The sequence below is a fragment of the Sturnus vulgaris genome, chromosome 5 (assembly GCF_052056855.1).
Source record: "Sturnus vulgaris isolate bStuVul1 chromosome 5, bStuVul1.hap1, whole genome shotgun sequence".
NCBI classification, from domain to species: Eukaryota; Metazoa; Chordata; class Aves; order Passeriformes; family Sturnidae; genus Sturnus; species Sturnus vulgaris.
Window position 1 is genome coordinate 60,721,376 of NC_142247.1, and position 12,520 is coordinate 60,733,895.

Below are 12,520 nucleotides of genomic sequence, written 5' to 3' on the forward strand. Positions count from 1 at the left end.
CAGGGAATTAAGTTTTGACAATTCCCTGGACTCTAAAAGCCTTCCTATGTCTAGCTGTCTGAATTCAACTTGGGGTTCAGCTGCTTCAAACAAAAGTCAAACAAAACAGTTATAAGAAAAAATTTCATACGTTTATCTTAATTATCTTTCATGCCTTTCCTTCCTGAATAGTTAAGTATTGAACCACAGCCTAATCATTCTTCACATAAAAATAACATCTCTTCAGTCTGTTGGTGGTTTTTTAAAGTAAGAAATTTTTGTTAGTATTCTCATTAATACTCTAACATTGTTCTACTAATAAAGGGAAGTATTCTGAAATTGGCTGGCCTACCATAAAAAGAAGAATACAAAATACATTAAATACAAAATATTAATTGTACAAGTTAGAAGATACATTCAGGACTGGAGAAAATCCTAATAAGAAGAAACAGTCAGCATGAAAACAGTTATATAGTATGCTTTTTCATCCTGGACTACTGCAGCCTTGACCTAAACAGGCAATTGTTTGTGACAAAAGGAATAAAATTAGTATCTCCCTCTACCTTGTTATGACTAAATTCAGAAAGCTATATTAAGGATCTATTAGTACTATGATGAAATTTGTACTGGAAAGACAGCACTTTATTTGGTTTATTTCAGTTTCCCTTGTTAATAAGATGCTACTATAATTTGCTTTAAGTATTCTGAATTACATATTGCAAAAATTTGTAAAAATGTTTTCAACCAGAAGGAATAAAATGAACAAGCATTCCACAGCAAACCATCTCCAGAGTACATTGTACTAACTACTTGCTGCACAAGAAAGTTACTGAAGAAGCTCAAAGATACCTCCTGCAGCCTTTCGTTCTCGGCCATGTATTTTTTGGCTGCTTCAGTAGCATCATTTACTTGTGTTTCCAGAGCTGCGTGAGATGCCATCTCTTTTGCCAACTGAGTAAGAAGGGTAACAGTACGTCTCAATACACTGGTGAAGAAAAACAGTGAACAGAACTGTAATTTACAGCACAAATAAAAACCCAAACCACAAGCGAAAACCAAAACAACAAAAATCAAACCAAACAAAAATTCCAACAAACCAAAACAAGTCCTTTTCTCTCTCAGCAGTAGATGTAAAATTAAAACCATACAGGGCTATTTGAGCACCTTAAGGGAAACATCCAGGCTCATTAAGGACAAATAATAGTAAAAAGAGAAACTGAAAATATTTACACCCATTGACATTCTGATTTTTACTAGATAGAAAACCTCCCTCCTCCTAAATACCCACAGCCATTAAGGAGTCAGAGACCTGATTGTTTAAAAGCTGTTTCACGACCCAGTATTTTTAACAGGATTGCTCTCCAAACGCAAGAGCCAAGCAACAAGTTATGGTAGTGAGTACAGTGGGGAAAAAAAATCATGCAACTTCATAAAGAGCCTCGCAAGATTAAAATTAGCAGTATGAGCATAATAATCTTCAAAGTACTGTCAATACAGTTAAATCAGAACACGTATGGATGTCAGCACTGATATGGCAGCTCAGTTCTAAGCTTTGCAAATATTTCCCTTGATTCTCTGCATTGCTATTTTCATTATTCATCCTGAAGTCTTTCAAATGCTGCTGAATCAAGGCAACACAATACTGAATTAAATTAATGCCTATAATGTAACTATGCAGCTGCTCTTCAAAGAAATTTGAAAATCCAAGTAATTGGCTTTTGCGTAACTGGAAGAGTATTAACAGACCTTTTCAAGTTAAGCCTCGCTCCATTCCCTTGCTTTTTCATTGAAAGCTCCTTTTCTTACTTTTTTAGGGGTTAATAAAAAAGTTAAAAGTCCCCATGTCACTATTTTTCCACAGGTTAGCAAATTTACTACTGCTTATTAACTTACAGATACAGGAGTCATTAAAACATCATAACTAAAAGAGAATCACAGAATCATGCAGGTTGAAAGAGGCTTCCATCTCATGAAGAGCAGGACAGGTTAAGCAGATTGCTCAGAGCTTGTCTAGTTGAGTTCCTACCATCTTCAGTGATGGGAGATTTCACCATCCTTCAGGGTCCTTGCTCTTGTTTAACTGCTCTTGACAGCAGCAGTATTCTTCCATCAGAAGACAGAACATCTCAGGTTCCTGTTACCTCTCATCATTCCTTTTTGCAGCCACTGAGATGAACTGGATCCATCTTTTTTACTACTAGACAGAAACCAATAGGATTTTCCCTTCAAAATCTCTTCTGGCTGAATGCAAAGCTCGTTCACCATGTCCTCATAGGTCACGTATTTCAGCCTCCAACTTTCTCTGTATGTACCACTGCAGTACTCCAGTATTTTGGGGAATTAAAACTGGACTTAAATCCTGCAGCTGCAGCACCACACGTGTGAGACAGAGCAGAATAACCACTTTCCTTGACCTGCTAACTATATCCTTGCTGTCACAGCTCAACACATGATTGACTCTCTACCAGGAACCCCAGGATTTTTCCTGCAAAACTGCTTCCTACCCACCCATGCAGCCAGTCCTCAGCCTGGATGTTGTATACGATTATACAATAAAATGTCAGACTCTGCATTTGTCTTTGCTGAGCTCCATGAGATTTCTGTCAGCACATTTCTTCAACCTTTCTGGTTCCCTCTGAAAAGCAGCACTGCTCTCCAAGATGTCAACCACTCTGATTTGGTACCATGAGCAGCTTGCTGAGAGCACACTCAATCCTATCATCCATGTTGTTAATAAAGACATTACACAATACTGAACTCAGTACTCATCCCTGAGGAGCACCAGCTGAAATTCATACTATTATTATCCTTTAAGCCCAAACGTCCAGGGAATTTCCCACCTGCTTTTTTCTCCATTTCTCCAGCCTATGTCCTCCACAGTCAGGCTATCAGGATACTAAAAGACACTATGTCAAAGGCCTTGCAAAAGGGGTATTCTGCTCTTTATCCACATTCCTCTCACTGCAGAAGGCAACAAGGATGATCACCTTCCCTAAGTAAATCTGTGACAGCTGTTCCAAGTCATCATGTCCTTCATGTCCCTGAAGACGTCCTTGAGTAAGATTTGCTTTAACCTTTCCAGGGAGGCAGTCTCTAGCTTGTTTTTTCTGTTTCTTTGTTCCTGTTTTTTGTCCTTCTTGAAGACAGGTGCAATCTTCTTGCCTTTTTGCAGTCACCAGGATTCTCCCTAGAATCATGATCTTTCAAACGAAGCCTTGCAATGACACTGCCCAGCTCTCTCTGCTATCCTAGGATGCCACAGACTTTTATATGCCCAACCGGCCTATGCACTCCCTAGCTGCATCTTCCACTACTGGGGGTGATGTTACATACCCTGCTAACTCTTCTAGAAGGTACCAGTGGGCAGTGGGCTCACGTTTTATTGAGATTTTCTTTAGTTTTCAGCTCTTCTAATCCCTCTCTGGTTCAGTATGGGCTAACAGAGGACCAGGTCAGACTAGCAGATGGGTGACTTTGTCGTACCCAGGGGACAGTGTTCAGGGTCTATGACTCTCGTCTTTCATGCACAGTTTGCAGATGAGGGGTTCACCTAGCCCCAATATTCCCCTGTACCCAATGCTCTGCAATCACTCAACCCCACAACTGCTGTTGTCTTGCCAGAAGTGACAAGACTCCAGCCTCCTCCATTTCATGAATCTCCATATACCATTCTTGTGGAATTCTCCTGTTGGCTAATGTGCTAAAATGAACCAAAACTGACACAAAAAAGGAACATAAAGCATCCAATTACCCTTTCACACTAGCTAGGGTGTCAAGTTGGTTGGGTGATGATACAGTAGCACAGGATAAGGCAACCCAAGGAACACTTTCCCCTTGCTTCTCTGACAGACGTTATGTCTGTTTCATGGATAAGCAAAACCGCTCTTCTAAGAAAAGTCCTTTGATCTAGGACTACTGGAGGAGTGTGTATTTCTCCTAAATCTTGGTGAGAGGCCAGCAGCTCCAAAAACCTCAAGCAAACCTCTTCAAGAATAGAGCTTTTATACAAAATAATCTTCTGGGGTCACTTGACAAGTTTTCTTCCTTGGAAGTTGAATGTAAGTAGGATCCTGAGAGACCAGCTTCCAATTCTTGCTTAGGACACAATCTAGCTATTCCCCTTGGAGCAGAGATTAAAAACATATTTGTGCATATTTACTTAACCTTTCTGTAGGAAGACAAAGAACTTGATGCATTCCTAACACTACTGAGGAAGGCTACAGCCACATTGTTTTTTCCAAAGCTTTTCTGTTCAAGTTTTGTATTCATTTTTCCTTGACGCTTCTTTATGCTCAATGGTCTGCTAAAATGGCCACACATCACTCTAAGGGGAAGAAATTTGTCGTAAGTCTGTGATTTTCTTGTTCTGTATTCCTCTTGAGCATTGAGGCAACGTCAAGCAGCTCACTGAAGGACACTCCTTGTCCAGCCACCACAAAAATGTGCAAATAGGAAACCATCAGACCAACATGTCTGTTTCTGTTTGTTCACATTATCCGTGCCCAGTGACTTCATGCCTCCTGGCCCAGCTGATAAGATCTGCAGGCTGCTGTGGCTACTGATTCACAATAGTCCTGGTTGCTACAGGTGGGCAGTACAGAACTGCCCTTTCCTTTACCCTGTTTTAGTAGCTGTACTTAAACATCCTGAAAGAGATACCAGACTTAAAATCATAATACCATTGCTGGCAAGTTGCCACAAAGTGTTTGATCTGAAATACAACTGAAATTTTCCTTGAAAGTTGGAATATTATCCTACAATTCTTAAGTTCAAGCTTGAGCTGGCTCAGGTCAGGCTCAAGCTTTGCTTCTAAACACAGCAGGGTGCAATGACACCAGCTTGCCAGATAATACTATTATTTAACAGTACTTGAGTTTTTGAGGGTTTTTTATTCCAGTTTTCAATGTGCAAAACAAAAGGTGTAAGTTAAAGGAGGGAAATGAGTAAGTATTCCCCAAAGAAACTTCGGCAAAATACATGTTTTCTCCAGCATTCAAAATGTTTCTTTCCATGTGTTGCTCACATATCCTTCCAATCTTCCAACAATCCTAAAGTATTATTTTCCCTAATCTCACTTGCCTTGTAGCCAACCTGGTTACAATTAATTCTTTAATCTCCTGAAATTGTCCTTTTGATCTTTATTTTACCATTACTTTGTGCAATAGTTCCTGTAATAAACATACTATGCAAACATTAGAAAAATGTTATACTTACAGCCAAAGAAATAAGGAAAAACCTGAGAGATACAGGTTTCTTTGCGACCGAAAGAGTTTCATCTGAATATGATCAAAGGCACTGCTGTTGACATTTGCAGCCTTTTCACTCACATGAACAGATGAGTATTTCCTGACTTCTCTAATAGCATCTGCAAAGAAAAACAGTGTGTTCTTATTCACATCTGTGGGTGTGTATGTATGCTAAACGAGACTTTAGTTCTAGAAATATGTACTTCGATTTTCTGCTTAGCAAACAGTAATAGGACAAATAGTGACATCAGTTATGTTATCCATACATTTTGAAGATCGGTCTTGATAAATCATGAAGTGCTCTAGCACATTCTCAGAAGTATGACAAACCATTGCCCAATATATGCCTAAATAGGTATTTCAAACACTTGTAGCCTGCCACCAGGGATCAGGCCAAAGCAACTCACTCTACAGAAGTTACCAAAAATCTGTGGTGTCAAAATGTCACTGCTGACAACTGAGCTAAAATTCCCCAGCAGACAAACAGTGAGAAAAGAGAAAGAGAAGCAAAAAGAAATAGTATTTTCTCAAGCTTTTGCTTTACGCAGTGTTTTTAAGATATGCATGTGTTTTAATAATGACAGAAGGGTCTACTTTATGCTTCAATCATAGAGGGAAAAAAATATTTCTTTAACATCCATCAAAATAAGAAGGCTGCAGTAAGTAACACAGCAGTAGTAACATAAGTAGTAACTACCAATTGTAACAAGATTATAAAAAGAATGGAGGAGGAAAGCTACAACTCAGCTGCCGTTCATACATCTTTCAGCTTCCTTTCATCCATTACATACTCCTGATAGTTCTGCAAAAGGGCCAGTGCACTGCAAACACTTTCCAAGGGACAAAATAATTCATTAGGACTTACATCCACATAAACCCCAAACCTAACCCAGTTAAGAGCTTGTATTACAATCTTTAAACATCAGACATTCCTACAACCAGTACAGCACACTAAATCTCCTCCTGCACATCAATAAATATACATATTTCATTATATGTTCTTGTAGAATATTTTGGCCAGATGTTTTTAAATTGCTGCTGCATTTGTCTAAGCAGGCAAAATCAACTCCAAAGAAAAGCACGTGTGTATATCACTACTTATGACGGTCTCTCTCATATGTCTGTTATTTTGACAGTTAAAAAAACCCTCAAGTGAAGCTTCAAACAATGCATCGAAGACTAGGAGCAAACAAATGCATGTTCCTGTGCTATAGGGAGAGTCTAGGCCTGCAGTAACCTATCACTTCATGCTGTGGGGCAGGTATCTCATCACTGCTTCCCTTTAGCCCAATTTTATCTTTTCACAAAATCAATGAACATCACCAACTCAAAAGCAAACTCCGGTTAAAGTTTTGAAACAGCAGTTCAACAGGGTAAATAAAGTACATTAGTTCTCAATCTTAAGCCATTTACTGAAGATCTACTTCAAAGAACTAAACATAAACTTAAAAAATAACAAAACACTGTGTTTGCATTTCTGGTACTTTAAATATTAAGAATATAGTACTATAGGCTAGTCTGACATTGTTATATATGTAAGTGAATCTGTATGTTTCCCTCAGCAGAAAATAAAACCATGCATTTTTTCTTTCTATTTTAAGTAGCCTGGAATTAAGTAGCATGTATATATTAAGGCACTGGAAACACTTATCCCTGGAGAACTACTTAATATTCCTGAAACACAGGAGAACTGCTTTCATCACTGAAATACAGGAGATGCCTACCACACAGCAGTCAGGACAGACATTAAATGAAATCAGTTAGGCATATGGTACTGTTAAAGCTTTACCCTTACTTCACAGACCATAGGATCTAACCATAACAAATGTAGCCAGCAGCTGTTTTGTATCTGTGCTGAGCAAAAGTATTCACATAGCCCAGTGCTTTGATATATTCTGGTCTTCTATTTCAACAGCAACCAAAAGAAAGAGTGCCATCTGCTGCATGAGGTGCAGCTCAGCCAAATTCTGGTGTCAAACAAGTTCATTTACCTGTGTGAGAAAGGGAAACAAAGCAGCAGCCTAGACTAAGCTCAATTTTTCCTTCTCATTCACTCAGTATATTACAATTGCATTTGGATTCCCAAAGTGGATGCAGCATTAGCCCTCTCCTCTTTCATTTCATTGTATAACTTTTCAATAAATTAGCTGACTTACACTAGACTTGAATCCTTTCCATTAGTTTACTGATATGAACTCAATGTACCAGATTTCTTTTGCCCATTTGTTAAGAAATTATCTAACACTTACCAAGAAACAAGATGATCAACAGAACTATTATTGTAAGGAACATCTTGTTCCAAAATACTGCCATTTTGCTCCATAGAGGAAACATAAAAATCTTCTGCCATCTGTAAAATAGAATTGTGTTATTCAAAAATAATTAAGCACTAAAAGAAGAGCATTACAACCCCACAGAAGAGAGCCTTGTTATTGATATGAGACTTGTATAAGGTCTCTGAACAGCTGCTTTGATTGCAATATAATTTAGGTATACATTAACTTTTCCAGTAATCCAACTTCTCTTTTTTTGTTGTTAATACAGGCAAAAACAGTTGGTTCAACTTGCAAATTCTTTGCATGATGTGTTTTATTTTAGCTTATACTATGGCTAGCACTATGCTGTACTCAGTCCTGACTATAACAAGGGATAGGTTAAAGACTGTAAAACTCATTCCATTATTTTTGTTTTTATCCACTAATACCTCTAATAACTCTGAAGTACAAGGACTGTTATTACATTCTAACTTGTACTGACAACAAAAAAAACAAGTTTTGTGTCCATATTTTGTTAAGGGTTAAAACCTCTTTCCCAAGCATAAATTTGCTGGCTAGAGAAGCAACTTCTGGTGAGGCCAGTGGTGGCATAGACAATTTTTTTAAACAACTAATTGTCTATTGGATATTGCTGCATGAAGGGCTGTGGCAGAAGTCACACTTGCAGCACAAAGAAAGAACATCTAATGTGCTCAAACGAATTGAAATAAGTGATAGCAGAGCATCTACTTGTCCTTTGCTGCAGGTTAGAGTCAGTGCTACTGCAGAGATGAAATAATACCTAGTCATGCCACAGGGATGTAACACAGACATACCACTCACCATCTGATTACATGAGGTAAAATTTCTTACCTTTGTTAAGACTATTTACACTTCCCAGGGACTTAAAATTTGCCCTCAAACAGCAGTTTCCAACCTATTATGAATTTAATTTAAATGAGACTGTAGCATCATCTCCTGTAGTTCTTTGCAGTTCTTCACCAGAAAGAATTAAAATGTTTTAGCATTGTGCACGCAAAAACCTCCTTTAAGTCTTCTAGTATAATCTGAATTCTTACCCAGCAGACAGCCACAGTTTATGTAAAACAAAAAGCCTACTTCAAGCTACAGCTTAAACAAAAACAATTCACTAACTCTTTAAACATGCAACTTTCAAGCTCCATACCGACCTCCACTTCAGAAGTGATTCTTTGAAGTATTACCTTAGATAAAGTACACTGCCAAGTTACAATCAGGCTAAAAATATGGATCTCTTTACTGGAAAGTCTTCCTGTGTTTTATTTTCACATTTATTTCTCCTCAACAAGTATTGACACTCGTATTTACTAAAACTCCTCTTACTTTTGGTGGCAAAAGTAATATAAAACTTCCAAACTATAATGCTAGCCACCATTTTATATGTACTACACTTAGTAGAACAGATCTCTTTGTGTATTTGCATTTTTATACTGTCAATTTACTTGTTCCCCAGAAACTTATAAACTTGTTAACAAATTTGAAAAAAAAAATTTAAAAATGTGCACACACAAGAGAGACAAGGGATTCAGTTGAAGACTGACAACTGAGTAAATCAGAGCTTCCAAGAACAGCAGTTTCCCACCTGTCAGTAACCATGCATGCCTTACTGCTGACAGAACCAGCTCCCAGGCAGAGCTGCTGCCCTCTGCTCCTGTCACAGCAGCTAAAGCTGATTTTTAACCCCACAAGATTCCTGCAAGTTTTGTTAAGAAGTTAATTGCATATACCACATAAGGGATAAAGTGATTTCACTCTTTTGGAAACCACTGTTCAGAGGAATAGCTGAATGCTTCAAAGCAAGCACACAAATCTATCCTTTCCATATAATTAAAAGCACTGTGTTTAACGTTTGAATAAATGTTGGTAAAGCTGCACATTACAAATTTGCTTTTCAGTCAGAAAGACTAGACTCTGTTTGCATCATAAGTGAAACATATTTCAGTACTCCCAAAGTATTCTGCTTGTGACATCAGCCTGCAGAAATTCTTGCAACTAGTTTCCTCACATAAGCCATTAATAATCTGATGATTATGAATCCCATAATACTCGTCTCACATAGTTGCACTTTTGCTTAGAAAACAATATGAAATACAACAACTCAATAGTCTATGTAGAAATGTTGAACTCCTTGCAAGCCAAATTGTAAAAAACCAGAAGTTGAATTAGATTTTAGAACAGTTTCAATTTCTCAGGCTGAGGAAACACACCTAATCATTGGTACCAGCTGGAGGAGCCAGTCATTTCCAAGACTCCTCCACAGGTTTATGTAGTTAAATCCAGACCTTCCACAGCAATTCTCGTTCCTTAAGAGGACAGTAAAAGCCACATCATTCTAAATATATCTAAAGATGCAGGAAACAAACACTCAACATTTTTTCCAAAGCACTGCTGAGACAGCATTAAAAAAAAAAAAAAGCTTTCAAGTTTCCTTCTGCTTGTTGTTTTGGGGAGTTGTGGGTTTTTTGTGGGTTCAGTTCTTCTTTTAAGACTTCCTGATATTCTGAAAAGAAATCATAAGTCTGCTTCTCTTGTAGGGAAATAATATTACAAAATTTGAAGAGCTACTTACAGGAAATAAGATAATGCTGTAAGTCAGGCCTCTGCATACAGTAAGGGTAACAAATTAATTTTGTTTCTTTCCCTTACTGTGCACATTTATTTTACAAGAATTTATTATTTTCTTAATATTTGTGTTGTGTTCCAGAAGTAATACTATTTTCTTAGTCTATGTATGAGTTTTTATAGTTTTACAGAGGCCTTGATTCCAGCAATCCTGAACCTTCTGATCAAACTCAGGTCGTTTTTACAAACCAGTAATCACAAATTTCTCGCAGCCGTTACACACGGTTTGCCGCTTGCTTTAAAGAGCTGACGTCTTATCTGCTCAGCACCCACAATGCTTAGTGTACACCAAAACAAAGTTGCAGCTCACACATCTGACAAACAACAGCTGAAAAAACCGCACTCTGCTCTCATTTATTACTGCCTGATGCATTCCTCCATGCTGCCTACTCCACAGCCCTGGGAGAAGCCATCCCACCTGCGGAAACAGAGCAGGGGGCTCCTCTGGACACCCCGAGCGCTGCTCTTGGGTGAATCAGCACTGCGTAGAAAACGTTCAGCTCCTTAAACAGGCTTGCAATTCTTGCAGCTCCCGATACTCAAGTCCCAAACAGCATTCCTTCGGCTTTCTTCACAACTAGTTTAGGATGCAGCAAAGCTCCGTGTTTTTGAAAACAGAGGCGTAAAATAAACCCAAACTGGTGCGAAGAGCGAGATGTATTACTCAGCACACCTAAGTTCTCCTACCTCAGCGGAGAAATGAACGGCAGGCAGAGCACAAGAATTACTCCGATTTCGCCATACAGGAAGGCAGCCACTGCCGTCCACTGGAAAGTCATCGTCCCGGCGGCCTGCGGAGGAACGGCCGGCTCTGAGACTTCCCCTCCCGAACGACAGCCGGGACAGGGAGATGGGGACAGCCCAGGGCCGCGCGGGCCCGGAGGGCAGAGCCCCCGGCAGAGGCCCCGCGGGTTCCTCCCGCGCCTCCCGCCCCCTGCGCGGCCGCGGAGCCCCGGGGCCGCCTCATCCTCCCTCCCTCCCTCTCGCCCGCCCTTCGAACCTCGTCAGCGCTGGCACCCCGCTCAGCTGATGGCGGCCAATCTGCTGGAGCGGGGCCTCACGGCCAGGGCTGCGGAAGCGCGGGCCAGTCTCTCCTACCGGCACAGGGCGGGGAAACCGGGTGTCTGTGCGGACACAGTGCCGCCTCCGCCCTGCCCGGGGGATGTGGGCCGGGACACGGCGGGGCGGTGCGGAGCTGCCGCCGGCCCGGCCGGGGGAGGGAGGCAGAGTACGGCCCGGCCCTCCCCCGCTGCAGGGGCCCTGCCGGCCGCCCGGGCACGGGTGCGGTGCTGCCGGCAGAGCGGGGGGCTGAGAGCGGCGGCGGGCGCGGAGTTACCGAGGGGCTGCACCTCTGATGGGAAACACGTGGATCTACGCAGTGAGAAGGGTTCAAATAAGCATTATATTTTTCTTGTCTAGGGAATGGTTGTAAGCATTTTCTGCGTAATCCTGCTGTGATCATCCCACCGCTCCGTGACTCGAGCTTAATCGACTGGGGACTTCAACTCTGCTCTCCAGCATCATGAGTTTCTAAAGTTTAATTAAAATACTGCGTGTGCCCATCCATCCCTCCTCCACGTATTAAGATCCAGTGAATCGTTTTCTCAAGGAAAACAGGTCCAGTATTCATAAAGACAGCACAAATAACAACCAAACAAGTCTCAAACACTGTCAAACAAGCCTTTTGGGGCCTAATGCATAAAACAGTATTCCTTCAAGAAAACCTGTTCTATCCTACTGTACTGCACAGTGCTGTTTACCAGCATACCAAGGCTCCAAGAACATTATTTCCATGCAAGTCTCCTTCTTTGCCCCTGCATAAGAAGGACATCCTCTGATCACTTTTCCCTTTTGATCCTAACAGATGCTGAGGTGCTGTCAGTGGAAGAAGTTATCTTGTCTATCTGGGCATCACCAGCATTCCTTGACACAACTACTTGCTTTGAGGAATTCTTTCCCAATTAAGTTCCATCAACATGAAACAGATAAAATGCTGTGAACAGTAGTTATTTGTTACTTTAATCCACTGGAACTGACATGGGGTGGGAAGTTCTTGCATAAGCAGCTTTGAGCAGAGCTGTTTGCAGCTCCTCACAATCTGAAATTGTTTACTTAAAATTTTGCAGGTTTGCAGCCTGGGGATGGAGCCAGTGTGTCAACATTTTCCTAGTTGCTGCCAAGCAATGTCTGGATGAAAGGTTACATCCCAAATAATTGTTTATGCACAACAAATACTGGAGAGAGATATAAGAAGTCATTTCAATCCAATCTACACAGTAGGAATAGCCCCAGATTTAAGAAGTATTTCTAACACATTTTCATAAACATACTTAATCAGCACTATAGACAAAACACAGCCTTTTAGAATGTTCTGGTTAT

The 12,520-nt window shown here is 40.4% G+C and overlaps 1 protein-coding gene across 2 annotated transcripts in view; it reads right to left on the bottom strand.

Moving 5' to 3' along the window:
• The window catches only part of LOC106848825 (B cell receptor associated protein 29), a 40,801-nt gene that overhangs the window by 15,160 nt on the left and 13,121 nt on the right, over positions 1-12,520 (bottom strand). The window contains exons 6-10 of one of the 2 annotated variants that reach the window (XM_088165815.1): positions 11,578-11,590; positions 10,829-10,921; positions 7,475-7,575; positions 5,194-5,344; positions 829-964 (exon numbers count right to left, since the gene is read on the bottom strand). In XM_088165815.1, coding sequence (XP_088021941.1) covers positions 829-964; positions 5,194-5,344; positions 7,475-7,575; positions 10,829-10,921; positions 11,578-11,590 — 494 coding nt within the window. Of the gene's footprint in view, positions 1-828; positions 965-5,193; positions 5,345-7,474; positions 7,576-10,828; positions 10,933-11,141; positions 11,236-11,577; positions 11,591-12,520 lie in introns of those variants that run through there. The other variant, XM_014868992.2, reaches the window with a different exon arrangement.